Source organism: Pseudopipra pipra, chromosome 1, assembly GCF_036250125.1.
Source record: "Pseudopipra pipra isolate bDixPip1 chromosome 1, bDixPip1.hap1, whole genome shotgun sequence".
NCBI lineage: Eukaryota > Metazoa > Chordata > Aves > Passeriformes > Pipridae > Pseudopipra > Pseudopipra pipra.
The window spans coordinates 95,870,778-95,887,008 of record NC_087549.1 but is presented as its reverse complement, the minus strand read 5'-3'; the positions used below and the strand labels follow the sequence as shown (position 1 = coordinate 95,887,008).

At 40.4% G+C, this 16,231-nt stretch overlaps 1 protein-coding gene across 3 annotated transcripts in view; it reads right to left on the bottom strand.

The window, feature by feature from the left end:
• ATP9B (ATPase phospholipid transporting 9B (putative)) overlaps positions 1-16,231 on the bottom strand; it is a 156,559-nt gene extending 140,328 nt beyond the window's left edge. For all 3 annotated transcript variants that reach the window (XM_064666174.1, XM_064666193.1, XM_064666184.1), the window contains exons 1-2: positions 16,092-16,231; positions 204-377 (exon numbers count right to left, since the gene is read on the bottom strand). In XM_064666174.1, coding sequence (XP_064522244.1) covers positions 204-377; positions 16,092-16,186 — 269 coding nt within the window. In that variant the 5' untranslated portion in view covers positions 16,187-16,231. The remainder of the gene's footprint in view (positions 1-203; positions 378-16,091) is intronic.

Genomic DNA, 16,231 nt, shown 5'->3' with positions numbered 1-16,231 from the left:
AAGCATGCAGCAACAGCTCTTCAGAGATTTTTCTATGAACAGCTGGCAACGTCCTAGTAGGGAAAATGCAGGCAAATAAATCAAAAGGTTCATGACAAGCAAATTATTATGTGTTCTGTACTCTGCACACATCGCAAAATACAAAGTTACTACTTATTTAATTTGTTTAATATCTCAATAAAAAGTGCTAGTATGCAACAAACCTAGTGCAAAGGAACTTCCAGCCGCCACAGATAAACCATTCTAAGCCTCTTCTTCTCTGAGAAATTCTGGCTCTTGGTAGAGTATGGTAATCACTCTCATCATTTTCAAAGCCTTCTTCTGACATCATTAGTGGCATTTCATCCAAATGAGAGGACTCATCTTCCACTTGGTACCTGGCAAAATTAAATACAAGCACTAAATAAATAGTCAATACATCACCTTTTATTATTGGGAATCTCCTAAAGTAACAGGTTAATTTTTGCCATATGGAATTTTATTAGGGAGGTATTTTCATCTAAACATCTCATGAATTTGTGCTAATATATTAGCAAGAAATTCTGATTTGAATTAAAATTGTGTAATACACCAAAAAGGCCTGCAACTAATCATTGTCAATCATAGTATAAATCATTCCAGGAAAATTCTTGTTTCTTATATAATCTGTGCATACAAAGTTGCAGCTTCCTATTTTCCAAAGGATTCTTCACAAGATTTTGTTATACAGAGTGTACTTTGCAAAGCTTATAGCAGACAGAAGTGACTGAGTTTTCATGGAAGTACAGACTTTATATTTCCACCAGGATTCTTTAACCTGCTTTTCTGGTGTCTGTTCCTGTGTGCACAGGCCCTCAAGTCTCACTTTCTACACAACACATCAATATCTTAGTTTTAATTACTAAAACATTATAGTTACTTTTATAATTCTACACACAAACATTCAGTGAGTCAAAACAGATTTGCCTGTGGGACCCATGGAAACAACATTAAGCTAACAATGGTCCTTTCCTCTCTAGAAACTATTATCTACTCTAATTTTACATTTCTGGAACGCTTTTTATGCTAAGACAAAACACTGGAATACTCAACAAGAAAATTCCCCTCAGTGAATGTAAATTGACTAACTTACTCATTTCATACTTCTATACCTTTGTGAGGATGACTGAAAGAAGCAGCACTATTACTCAGAATTAGTACGTTTGATTTTTATGAAGCTGTATTGTAAAGTCATTTCTTACAAGGTAAATCCTGGGACTGTCCCATTTTCCCCACGGCAATGTAAAAACAATCTATATAAAAACAGTAATTAACAAAACCAAAAATTCATTCCCTTTATGCACTGAGCAGCTGGAGTGCATGAAGCCTTGCCTAGGGATGGACGAGGAGGCAACAGAGGGCTTCTGCGTGTGGATTAAAGAGAAGACAGGTAAAGGCAACATTTTAGTAGGTGTCTGCTAGAGACCACCTGCATAGGAAGAACAAGCACATGAGGCCCTTTGCAGGCAGAAAGGAGCAGCTTCACATTCTCAGGCACTGGTCTTCATGGGGAACTTTCACCACTCTGGTATCTGCTGGAGGAACAACACATAGGTAATCCTGGAGGGTCCTGCAGTGCTAATTACTCCTCACCTAATTACTCAGGAGGGGCGACGAGAAGAGCTGCCCTGCTGAACCTCATACTCCACAAGCAAGGATGGGCTCACTGGGGATGTGAAGGCCAAGCACAACCTTGAGTGCAGTGACCATGAGATGGTGGAGTCCAAGACCTTCAGAGCAGGGACAAGGGTGGCAAACAAGCTCATAACTCTGGAAATCAGAACAGATCTGGCCTTTTCAAAAACTGCTTGAAAGAGTCCCATGGAATAAGGAGAAGGAAGAGGGGCCCAAAAAAGGTGGTTAGTATTCAAGGATCAGCTTCTCCAAGCTCAAGAGATTCCCATCCCACTGAATAGGAAGTTAGGCAAAAATGTCAGGAGGCCCTGACTGGACAAACAAGGACAAAACTGGACAAACTGTCAAAACACGGACACAAAAATGAAGTGCACAGAGGGTAGAAATAAGGACAGGTAACCTGGGAGGAACACTGTGGTGGGGGAAAACTGTTTTTTTCCAAAGTTTTCTAAAGTTATAAAATGGTAACCCCCCAGGGGGTGGTTACCCTTGGGGTTGAGCCAATGAGCACTTTTGCAAAATATAAACATATCACACTCAGACCAGAAAAGAAGGTTAGTTGTAGTTGTAGTTGGAGAGGTGGCCATGTTGTGAAAGCCACGAGGAGAAGGGGCAGGAGCCCCACTGGGGGTTACCCCCCGCCCCCCAGCCCCAGGCTGGGGGGCTACAGGGACTTGGAACAGTGTTAGACTGGGCTAAGTATCTATAGCTGAGAAGATGGGAGGTTTTTTCTCTACTGTGAGCAGCAGACAGAGCAGCAGCAGAACAGTACTGACCAGAGAACAGTGGCAAAGAGCCAGAGAAGATAAGAAGCAGCAAACAGGCATTGCAGCCAAGGAGGGAAGACACAGAGATCTCTAATGGAGAGAGAGAGAGAGCAGAACTAAGCCCTACAGAGACAGAGTTTGGGTAAGAACTGAAAACCAAAACCCCCAAACTCCTTTTGAAATCCCTCCTAAGTGGAAGAGATAGACTCCTACTGGATGGAAGTCCTAAAATGCAGCATGCGCTGCAGAGAGAGCAGCTGAGAAGCTCAGGCGTCCTGGAGCTGGACCAGGATGGCCAGAATGGAATGCGGAGGAGGGCCTCGCCCTCCCACTGTTGCTGCTAAGCTAGCAGCCTGACAGAGCATGGGAGCTCTGCAAGGGAGTTTGAAGCCCCTGAGGATAGGGACTGTCATGAAGACTTCTGCACTTTGTGATATGACGTGGTGAAGCGACCTTTGTCCTGGCGAACGCAGCCCATGGAAGAGAAAGACCCTCGCTTGGAGTCGAAGGGCTGAGAGGGGCTTGGAGACCCCCCTCGTGTGTAATGAAAAGAGATCCAGCTACAGCTGCTGCATGGAGGAAGAGAGACTGCTGCCCTAGAGAGACTGCCGCTCTGAGAGTAGAAAGGATCTCTTCCTTCTTCCCTCCTGGACTTTTATTTGGAGGGAAAAGAGATTTGATCCATTGCAAATACTGCTTTATCATAGAAAAGACAGTTATGATTGTATATGATGTATTATAATATTTATTTGTACAGTCATTGTAATATAATCCCTTCCCCCCATATTGAGTCTCGTGTTTTTGTCTGGAAAACCCATCTCACACTGGGCTGAGATGTGGGAGAGGGGCTCGGACTCGGGAACTGGATTTTTGGGGCTCTCAAACCATTACAAATACAAAAACATTATCCAAGCTTCCAGAGAAAAAGCTAGGAAAGCTACAGCCAAATGCAATTGAATCTGGCCAGAGATGTCAGAGACAAGTTTGAAAGTACACAGGTGACAAAAGGAGACTAGGGAGAATATGGGCTCATTGCTGAATGAGATGGGGATGTAGTTACACAGGACATGGAAGAGGCTGAGGCACTGGGTTCTTCTTTGCCTCAGCCTTGACTAGCAAGACTGGCTTTCAGGAGACCCAGGTCTCAGAGAACAGGAGGAAGGCCTAAAGCAAGGAAGATGAGGATCAGGGAACATTTAAGCAAATGGAATATATATTTATGTATATATATATATAAATTTAAAAAAGCCTATGGGTCCTGATGGAATGCACTCACAAGTACTGAGGAACCTGTCAGCTGTCATGGCAAGGCCACTTTCAATAATCTTTGATGAATCATGGCAACTGGGAGAAGTGACTGAAGACTGAAAGAAAGCAAATGACACTCTTATCTTCAGTGCAAGAAGGAGGACCCAGGGAACCTGTTCAGACCCATTCATCTCACCACAACCCCTGAGAAGGTGATAGAGCAGATCATTCTGGAAACCTTTTGCACAAAGGACAACAAAATCAGGAGTAGTCAGCATGGCTTCACCAACGGGAAGTCATACTTGACCAGCTTGATAAACTTCTAAGATGAAATAACTGGCCTGGTAGGTGAGGGGAGAGCAGTGGGTAGTGTCTGCTTGGACTTCAGTAAGGTCTTTGACACTGTCTCCTATAAAATTCTCATAGACAAACTGCTGCTGTAGTAGTTGGACGGGCAGACATTGAGGTGGATTGAATTTTGTCTGAATGGCCAGGTCCAGAGGGTGGTGATCAGTGGCACAAAACCTAGCTGGAGGTCAGTAAACTAGGTCACTGTACCCCAGAGGTCCATAGAGGGTCCAGTCCTGTTTAACATCTTGATTAATGATGTGGGTGATGGGGCAAAGCGTACCCTCAGCAAGTTGGCAGATGACACAAAAACCGAAGGGAGTGACGATAGGCCAGATGAGCATGCTGCCATCCAGCACAAACTTGACAGGCTGGAGAAACAGCCTGTTAGGAACCTCAGGAAGCTCAGCAAGAATTGCAAATTCCTTCACCTGAACAACCCCACACACCACTATATGCTGGGGGCTACTACAGGAAAGGAACTTGGCAGAAAAGGACCTGGGGATCCTGGTGAACACCAAGTTGAACATAAGCCAGCAATGTACCCTTGCTGCAAAGAAAGCTACTGGTATGCTGGACTGTGTTAGGCACAGTGTTGCCAGCACGTCAAGGAAGAAGATCCTTCTCTTCTGCTCAGCACTGGTAAGGCCATGCTTGGGCTCCTCAGTGCAAGAGAGACATGGACATACTGAATAGAGTCCAATGAAGGGCCATGATGATGATGAAGGGACTGCAGCATCTCTCCTAAAAGGAAAGGATAAAAGAGTGGGACTGCTCAGCCTGGAGAAGACAAGGCATAGGCAGGATCTTATTGATTTCTATGAACAAACACCAGAAGGGAGGTTGCAAAGGTGACTGAGCAAGGCTGTCTTCAGTGGTGACCAGAGGCAATGGGCACAAACTGAAACACAGGAAGTGCCATCGGAATATCATTAAACACTTTTCTAACATGAGGATAAGTGAGCACTGGCAAGCGCTATCCAGGGACATCGTGGCATCTCCATCCTTTGAGATGTTTAAAACTCTCTGGACATGATCCTGGGCAACAACGTCTAGGTGGCCCTGCTTGGGCAGGGGGGAGTTCTGCTGACAGAGAACAGCACCCTGAGCAGTATTCTGTTCAAAGTCTTGATAGACATACCAAGCATTTTAAAAAGAAAGTAATACTACAAACACTGGGACTAATCACAAAAAGGCATCATCACTGGGTTTGCATTTTTTCAACTCACCATATATTTAATACAAAAATCTAAACCCATCTCCTTTTCCCCTAGATTTTCTGTGTTGACCCCTATTGTATAGAGAAATATATATTAAAGCAGATACTAACCTTTTTGGATGCCAGGAAAGGGAGGGAGAGATTGAATTGTAATTATTAGATTTCTATTGAAAAAGTACACCACATACTTTACACTGGCTATATAATAAATTGGTATTAACATAGTTAAGAAGGAAGCTCTAATAAGGAAGGGGAAAAAAAACCCCAACCCACTACTGATTAACAAATCGTTAGCTCCCTCTTTTCTTTGGCAGATTTTTGCACCTCCTCGGAATAACACGGTATGGTACATCATTAAGGGATGTTAACAATGTGTTCAGACCAGATTAGAAAACAGTGCATAACTAGGAATAATAATAATAAATAAACACCTCCCACCCCAGCTGCAAGTCAATTGAGTATTGGAACCTTAAACACATTAGACTTTGTGACAAGAAATCTTCATCTGTTGCAGAAGATGCAAAAGCACAGTCAGACTGCAGAAAACATGACCAAAGTTTCAAACTAACAAAGTTGTGTAAATGCTAATAGTTACAAGTTCCCAGAAAGTTCATTATGTCAAAATAGGGCATGAGAAATGCTTTCAGAATTATTACTACCAGTACCCACTTCAAAAAAAAAAAAAAAAAAAAAAAAAGAAAAACTTGATCTTCACAATGTTGTTTGCAAAAAGCTGCATCTGATGTTGGTTTACTAGGACAATCTAGCAATATATTTTCCCTTACTATTATTATCAACGGTCATTAGGAAAAAACATAATAGAAAAAATTCTCTTCACAAAACACAGATGTTTTTATAGATTAACGTGCATATTATACTACACTATATGGATTACTCTCAGACTAGATTAACACTAGGTAATAAAACCACTGCTTAGAAAAAAACTTAAGACCTTACTTTATGCTAAGACTTCCAGTAGGACAGGCCTACGTTTAAACAGACTCCTGTTCAATGCTTTTATAATCTCTCCTAGTTATATTTGCAAATTACATTATCACAGTTTTGAGAGAGCTTTCTGTTGCATTGTGTTTTCCTCTTGGACATCCAATTAATGGTGTATTTGTAACACCATCCAGTGAAATCACAGTCTGCTAGCTGTACTGGAATGTACAGCAAGATACCACAAAGTAACAGATGGCTTTTTCTTCCATACAAAGTTAACTAGCGTGTGTTTGGAAAATAATATTCTTTATATACAAAGGTAACAAAGCAAAGATGGTTAAATGGCTCTTGAAGGAACATGTTAATGCAAGGGAATCATGAGAGAGACTTGACTGGGAAACACATTCACAGATGCACATAATATTTAAATCTACTTTGTAAACGTGATAATATTTGCAGAGTACATTGATGTCCTAATCATAATTTCCTTAAGGGTTGTTTGCCATTATATTAAAAACAAGTTTTTTTCCACAATCGGTATCTAGGTTTGCACTCTTAAATACGGAGCTTCACCAAGTAGTGAAGATAATGAGCATAAGCACCATCATGTTTGGTAATCCTGACTTCAAAATACAGCTTCTCAAGTGGCAAGCAATTTATTCTGTTTCAAAAGCAATTTTGCTATTGTGTTAGAAAATTGTACTTCAGTATTTAAAAACAGTAAGATAATGAATAATGGATTTTTCATAACTAGGATGAGGACAAAAATCTTTGTGTCTTTGTTACCTAGTATTTTTCTGCACTTAATTGCTTGAAGTGCTGATTTTCTCTGAGTGACAAATCAATTAAGTATAATCCTAGAAACCTGTATTAAAATAGGGAAGCACTGAAAGCAACATGAATAAAGAAGCTAGAGTGAAGACATCAAAACTCTCAGCATGACTGCTACTAAATCAGGTATGATGAAAATATCTTGAAAAAAGAATGGTTTCCTAAGGAAAAATGAACATTAATATTAAACAACTTTCAACAAAATCTGACTGTTATTAGGAATATCATTTAACAGATTTAACTGAAAGGAAACCATGTACAATAAATACTTTTAAGTGAAATTTTGACATAAATATCTGCTGTGAAAATGATGCCTCAAGTCACGTGTGTTTGCATCATTCCACTTTGATGGCTGTTTGCCAGAGCAGATGTGACTGCAGAGTTCCATAGGTACCATAACTGCTAATGGAAACCATTTTAATTCATTTAATTCTAATTTGGCTACTTATTTATATCCATAATAATTTCTGTATTTTCTGCCAGCTTTCCATTACTCTAAAAGAGCAATGTTCAAGGGTGCAGCACGAAGGTGCAAGGCACAGGGCAAATGTGACTGCACACTTTTCTGGTTTTACTCACTTGACAAATGCAGAAGCAGCATCTATGACGATGTTTTTTATCTGCCTGCTTAAAAGACTGAGATAGGAATATAAGCACTGTGTCAGATACTGCATAAATACTGCTTCTTTGCCTCCTATCACTTGTACTATCCACCACAATTCACAAGAAGGAAAAACAAAGCTTATGTCAAAGCAGTATTTCTCAAAGCTAGTGAGGGAGGAAAAATGCAAGTGTGGCCATGAGTCTACACAGGAATTGGACAAAGGAGATGGCCCTGGGATGCAGAGTAGCATGGAAGAGAGGCAGCAGTGGAAGAAGTTCTATCTGAGTAGAAAATCTGAAAAAGACCAGTTCCTGGCAGGTGAGCTACCCCCTTTCACTGCTGTGACTGTGTCCCATCACATCAAGTGCTGGTGATCTGGCTGAGTGACTGACAGCCACAGGGCTCACTTTGCTTCTGGTCATGAGCAGAAGAAAGACACAGAGTAAGCTGCACAATCTGTCTCATTCATATCCTGCTCCGTCTCCAGTAATGACAGGTATATATATACAAAAACTTAGAAGACAAACCACCAAATCAGCAACTCCTGTAGGTTGCCTGTATCACTGACAAAACTGCTCAGATCACATCCTATAACAAAATAAAAATTCCCAGGAAACCGCAGCAGTAAAAATTTTATTAAGAAAGGCACATTCATCCATAACCATATACCATATACATTCATCCATCCATATACCATATACAAAAATACAATGTATTTTTATATTCTTGCTCTTCTTATTCAAATAACCAGTGTCTCCATAAAACAGATTGCTTTGCTAGAACCTACCCAAGAAAAAAATCAAATTACAAATACTTATTTTCCTCAAATATTCTTCTGCGTTTCTAAAAATTGGGAATTACAATTTTCCTCTAATTTGAAACACCTCACACAGCAGTAAATTCTAGTAAACTACAAAGCAATCATGCTGTTCCTAGATTACAACAGAATTTGAAAGTGGAAAAATCTTCCATGGTTAAGTGCATAAAATTTAAAGAATTTCCTTTAAACGCTTCCTACAAAACACAGAAAAGCTATTCAGAAGTTTTTAGAATTGATTAGAGTTTGACACTATTTGTCCCAATTCAGCTTTAGCTGAGCCTCTAATGTAAGTGCATCCCTAATCAACATTACTTGGGTAGTCTCTGAATGCAAGTGCTGGCCTAAAAAAATACACAGTCATACACAAAATAATCCTATTGCAAATTTATACGCACTATCAGGGACAGGTGTGTCAGAGATGTCTACACAGAAGACAACAGTAAACACAGTATTCCAGCAGTTATTACCAAAAAAAGAAAAAAAAAAAGAAAAAGGAAAATACATTTGGACAGCTTTTAAGAAAGCTGAATATTTGTGGAGCTGAGCATTTATACCCAGTTTCAATAGATAATTTTGCTTTTGTGTCCTTGCATAACAGAATCTTTAAAAATCTAGTACAACACTTTCATCGTAGTGCATGTTTATCCATCCAAAATAGAAGGAAAAAGTACTTCTACTGTATGCAGGCAAGTTTATTACTGACCGTGTCACTGAGATGAATATGACCAAATTCTTCAATAAGACCAAATAAATTGTCACCCCTCCATATCCTAAGTGATACAGAGAGATAGTCTGGAAAATCATAAGGCAGCATTTGTGAACTACTACCACCACTAAAAAAAAATAAAAAAAAAAGCTGGCATCTTCTAATATGAAGAACTAAAGGCAAAACCGTAATATCTGTTGAGATAAAGGTCTAAAAGCAGAATACAAAGTTATTACCAAGGCAGCTCCCTTTCATCAGGAGCTTCTCAAAAATTGCTTAAAACAGATACTACAGGTTCCACAGACACCTACAAACCCCAAATACTCTGAATGCTATTTTCTTCTCTCTCCCCTACGTCACACTTTCTTTACCAGAACAACATACAGAAGAAGCAAACTGAGAAGATCTGTGTAACAAAGCCTTCATGAAAAAAGGCACCTTTCTTTACTCCTCTTTGCTTACCTTACAAATCACTATGCATATCCTAACACAAGATCTTTTTCAACCCATGACAAGATGAGTGAGTCTCTGTATTTAACAAATAGGAACCAGAAATACCTAAATACACAGCAGGACCTGAGGAAACATCATCTACATTCACTAGAACCCTATTTTTAATTAGTAGGGTATGTCATTGATTAGAACAACGGGGCCATTTTATCACTGTCACTGGGTATTGTTATTGACATTGTAGCCCAATCAATTGTTTTCTCTCCCTGTTCTTAGCAATCCAAATGCCTGCCCAAGCAATACAAATCACTGTATTTAGATACTATATATACAAAACAGGAAAGCATGCAAAAATAATAGCTTAAACATGACCAACCTTAGAAATACATTACAAAGTTTATTTTATGGCACATGCAGTCACGTGTACTCATTGCAAACAACAGCATCATCTGCAATAGTAACTTGAAGTTCTCAAACTTTTTTTTTTCCTAACGATTAAAACATTTCAGATCAGGATAATGACTGTAAGAATAACCATGCTAAAAATTATGACTGTAAACCTATTTTGGTGTGAAAGAGTATTACTAGTGAAGAGAAAACTATAAGGACAACTTTTTCCAAAAATACATTTCTAAGTAATGTTAAGTCAAAGAACTGCAATTAAAAATTACTTTTTTACTAAAATCACTTAAAGTTCCTATGTCATCAAAATTTGTGTCTGCAGATTAAGTATTACAAACTACTTCTCAGGTATGACACCAATGAAAGTGTCACCATTTGTAAAAATACCTAGCATTTGCTAAAATGAGCAGCTCTATATGCATGTAATAAATGGCTTCCTGCATCATTATATCATTATATTATTCAATTTTGCTCTGAAAAGCAAAAGCCACAGCAACTAACAATAACTATGCACACTGCAGAAAAAGCTCTGAAAACATTAACATATGGCAAGACTATTTTTCAAAACTTATACATCAAACTACTTTGATCTTTGTTCCAGGCAAAAATCTCAGAACCTATCCTAAATTAGGTGTCAGTCCCAACAAGTGGGGGACTGTGGATAAAGTCCTTGGCAAAGAAAGCAACACACAGTTCAGGAAAGTCAAATTGCCGAAAATGGGCATAAAATGTGCATTGAGAAGAAAGTTAAAAAAAATTTTAAAAAATCACTGTTAACTTCTTGCTCTAAAAACTAGCAGTACTTTATAACTTGAGTCTTGAAAACATAGACTCAGTCACTGTTATACAAACACAGCATCCCAAGTATGAAGTTGCCACACAAACAACCCTGCTGGAAGAATCAGAATTAAGAGATGGCATCTCAGACTAAGCCTAAAAGTCACTCGGTGACATAGTTCTAAACAGTGGTGAAATCTCTGTCCAAAATCACAAACCAGGAAAGGCTAATGAAAAAGGGCAGTATATCCTGCAAGACAATTACAGCAATTTTGACTATTTTTTTAAATGAAATCAAGTTTCACTTTGCAAAAGAGAAAAACACTTTGAATTTCAGGTGAAGTCTGTAAAAAATAGAGGAGCAAGAGTTCTCCTGGAAAAAGAACAGGACATTAATGATTGATCTGTAACAATGGCTTAGCAGCACAGACAACTCTCCTAACTATTATTCTAATGAGATCTCTTTACACCACATTTGATCCTTTCCTCCTTAAGCTACAACAAAAGATGGAGGTGTATTCAAGTGAACATTTGAATATAGCAGCATAATGTACAGCTGTGTGTTTTAATGTGTTGTCGTTTCCAATACACTTCAACACCTATATATTAGCAGCAGTAGCCTAAAACACCAGGAATACCGTATTGTTCAGAGTTCATGACGTTTCTACCAGATATCAACTGAACCTGCAACATTTGCAATTTTTGTATGACAGTATAAACCAATACATCTCACTCTGAGTCACTACCTCCAATAAAGAAGATTTCCGTCCTACAGAGAGTGGGTTAGACAATTCTGTAATGGCCCACTTAGGTGCCACTCCTGTATGTATGTCATGGAGGAAAACCAACACAAGACAAGGGCTCTGATTTAAACAAAGCACCACAGGAATGAGGATGATGTTATGAGCTTTGTCCACAAGCAAGTGCAGGTGTGCCAGTACACATATAGACAATTAGTCTATATAACAAGCAGTACCCACTCCCCCACATTCCCACAGCTGCTCAGTTGTCAGGAGCTTCTGTGACCACATCCAGAGCAGCAGGATGGATAGCGCTAACAATGCTATTTCTATCAAAAAAACCTAACAGACATTTACAGTTTATGTTCCTGGACTAAACAAGTTATTGCTTCTGGTCAAACAACAGATGTTTGAAGAAATTACTGTCACTTTGCAACAGCAGTTTTAAAACACAGATGTTCAAAAGTAAATTTGGTTCTATCTTCAGAATGCTTTATCACAGAAGCTATATTAAAATTCAAATTAATGTCAATATTGTCAGTCATTCAGCTTCATCCATCATTTTCAAGCTCATTTTCAGGATGAAATATGTAAGATCATTCCATTACCAGGTGTGGGGGGGAGAAGAGGAAATTGAAACCTGTAAAACTCTGCACAGATATTGTAACAACTTTTGCTCTAAATATTCAGGGAAAGAGACTAGCAACATTTCAGAAAACCAAAGAAATACCAAGTATCACTGCATATAACGCACTCAATGGGTAAACTCTGATACATATCAATGTCTGGGATTTTTAACAATTATGGACATTTTGCCAGGCTTTTCAGACCCACAGTTAGAGTAAAGTAAGTTATGAGCTTTCTGTGAACACCATTCTACAAGAGATGGTAGGTTCTATCAACTCTGATTGCTACATGGTCTCACCAAATAATATTTTCAGTTACTTGGTCTTAATTATTACACATGAAATATCAAAAACCTGGCATATCACTTGCCACTGGCATATGAAGAATAACATCTACACTATGAAAATCACATTGTAGTTTAGAACTAGAACACATACTCCTAACAAAACTGAAAGTAGGTTGCAGGAATCAAAGTATTTTAAAGCTCATGTCAGGCTATGTCAGAAATTAAACCCACAGAATTACTGTACATGCATTGAGTGTTACTTGTTGACATTTGTATGTCTCTTTTTTGGTGGTTCACTGTGAAACTGAGCCAAATACCCTGAAAATCATAACCACAAGGACTACACGATTGCTGGGAACAGCTTTCATTTAAAACATTTTAAAAGCATTAGAACAGTATTATGACATTAAATCATCATATTTTCTATATACTACAAAAACTGGTTTAACATTTTTAAGTATCAGGGAAGCATGTGAGTTCTCATCAAACTTCAAGTTCTGCAGACTTCCATTCCGTTTTGTCTGGGAGAGATTTCATTTTTTCTCTTATACATACTTCACATGAAATAAGGTACAATTCACCAGTTGTTAAGCAATAAGTATCCTGTATTTACCTGGACAAAAGACACATTATCCTATTATTTTGTTCTTTTTTCCTTCTTGTGTAATTTTCTTACTCACTAATGACGTAACAGAGTAAGAATTCAAAAATAACAGTACAGTCAGTTGCCTTAAACCAGAGTTGCTCTATCAGTGAGCAAACTGCAGAGACAAGAAACAGCAGTCGATCTGTTCCAAAACTTGCCCTACCACAACCACTAATATATGCAGTTGTGTCATTCATAAATACACTACTGTAGCCCACACCGTGAATAATCCTGCAAGAGTTTTCCTTCCAGGGACTGGGTGTTCTTCATGACATCACCTTTGCAAATACCTGAAGTGCAACTACATTTATGTCACATAGGAGACAGCTGGTAAGACATGATTTTCTGGTACCAGCTCAAGAGTCCCAACACCAGGCCAAACGCATGTATACACTGTCAGCAGCACATGTAGAACACCTGAACAAACCAGGTATTTTGCTTGTAGATAAATGAGGGCTGTCTACTGCTTAACTCCTTATCAGCTTCAAAATTCCAGCAGGCTTCTTGTTTTCCTTCCATCCAGCTCACGTGACAACACAGGCACAGGACAGTTAACTTCCTTCCTGTATTTAGCAGTTGATTACTCCGGGGCTGATGATGACAAATACAAGTCTAACATATGAGAACAAGCATTTTAAGTCTCACTGCACATTTAAGGTGATCCTGGATTAAACCTGAGATACCAACTATACTATTTTAATTGGTGTTTGTTTCTAGACATCTTCAGAGATATGCATTACACCTTTTTAAGCAAAATCGTCAAGCATACATGCACACGCTAACTTTTTGCATATCAGAGACCTCAGTGACTTCAACACTCTTATAAGTAACTGCAACATCAGGACCTTTGCTGCAGTTTCCACATGAATGCAAGGCTCCTTCAGAGTCTGTGCTGAAGATAAAGATTAGAAAAGCATAAAGACATAGAAGCTGTAGTTCAATTACAAGCTTAGAGTCATAAGACTTAGAAGTTGTAATTTGACTATCTGCACTGCCGTATTTCCCTTCTGACTCTACACAAGATAGCTGTGGTAGAATCTACACAAGCATTTCCATGTTTTTGTTACAGGGAACACCTTCCAAAGTACACAACAGGTGGTCTCACAAATCCAGGGCAAGGTATTCTTGAAGGAGAATGACCAACCTACTCAACTCACATTAAGAAAAACATGAACAACTAAAGCAAGTGAAGAGGTTGGTAAATGCATTCTAACTCTCAGAGCTCAGAAGAGCAATTTACTAATCAAGTGATCAAAAATAAAGAAACACAATAAATGAGCCTGTCAATTTTTAAAAGTTTTTTAAACCTGCAAGAAGTTGAACAAAAGTAATGAAAATCATAGATAATCATTGGTATGGAGGATCAGTAAGTTAAATACAAACCACCTGCACTTGAGAAACACAGATGATGAAAGACCATAACTCTGAAGACGTAATCTAAACTGGACAAAATGTAATCCGCAGTCTTTGGAGGGTGATGTTGATCAAACAAGATAGGGGGGAAGATACAGAATTGGTAGTTCCTTGCTAGATCTTACAGCTTGCCAAATCTGCTTATAAAGCCATGACTGAACAGGTTATATAAAGAAATGCAACCACTGGTTGCAAACATACCTTCAATGAACCTCTGTATCTTTATGACTTATGGACTCAACCCATCCCATCCACAGAATTTTTCAAGTCACCAAAACAGTCCTGGTTAATCTACAACAGAGCCCCCAACACCTTTGATGCTCTGGACCGAGGCTTTGCCTAGCCAGTCCTACCCTTTATTCCCGAGCACAACACCTACTGAGAAACAAATTTCAGCAAGCACTTTCCCAGCTTCAATTCTCTAAGGTATGGGGATAGTGCTGATAATGCTGCCCTACCTCAAAACAGAGGGCAAACCTACTACAAATTGTTGGACATTCGAGTGTTAGTGAGATGGGGAAGGCTCCTACTAGGGCAGACTGTCCTACAAGCTCGTGAATGTTCAATAAAAAAATCTTTTTTTATCTAGTTTAAGAAACAAGACAAGGTAATTTAAGCCTAACCTATTTTGCACAATTTTAAGCTACATTTTTTTTAGTTATTCTATTCTGACAAAGAAGTAAATACATTTTATTCATTATGAAACAGATTTATTTGGACTAGAACAACAGCACCAACTATTCTGTTTTAGCAAGTCCATTTACTTCAGATCCTACAACTGCTCCCTCCAGTCCTTGTATCCACAGCCAGCGCCCTAGGAAAACCAAGAGAAGAGGAAAAAAATCTCAAAACAATAACTATAATTATATCCTCTACCATAAGAGTGCTATCTAATGGAAATACCAAGATTATGGACCAAAGTTTCTCCTTCCTCGCAACAACAGTGTACCTAGAAATTGTTCAGAATAATGGGAAGCAAAGAAACATTCAATCTCTGCCTGAAAAGTTAATTTGATGTTAGACCTTTAAACCAGCTCCTTCAAATTGCTTAAGCACCAACAGAGTGTATTTCAAGCAATCCGAAGTTATTTTAACTCCCACATCCAAGAATGGTTCCCGCAACCCAACAACCATCCCGCATCGTATTTACTAAGGACGCCCAAATTCGCGCCCCTCCCCCCTCCATCCCCCGCCGCGAGCATCCCGCTCCTAAGTGAACTCCTGGCAAGGGACCCGAGTCGCGGGGAGTTCAGGCGGCGGGGCCGGGGCAGCCAAGGCCGCACGGGGAGCGGCCCTGCGCATCCTCCCGCCGCCACCGCTGCCTGTCCCGGCCCCGCGCCCGCCGCCGGGACACGGGAACCGCGGGCCGGGAGGGGCGGCCAGCGCCGGCGGGAAGCCTGCGGGAGCCAGGGGCTGCCGGCACCCCCTCCCCGGTCTGCAGCGGCGCCGCCGCCCCTGCGCGCCCTCCCCGCGGAGCGGGCGGGCGGTGCCGGAGCCCTGCAGGGCAGCGGGGCTGGGCGAGGGGCGCGCACCGCCCCGCCCGCCGCCGGGGACGGGGTAAAGGGAAGGGAAAGGGGGGGGGAAGGAGTGGCCGCGGCGGCGCTGCCCGTACCTGCTGTGGCGCTGCGCGGCGGCGGCGCTGCTGTAATAGGCCGCCCTGCGCTGGGCGCTGCGCGGCACCGGGCGCAGCGGGATCTGGTCCGCCATCTTGGGGGCGCCCCCCCCGCCGCCCGGGGGGCGCCGCCCGCCCCG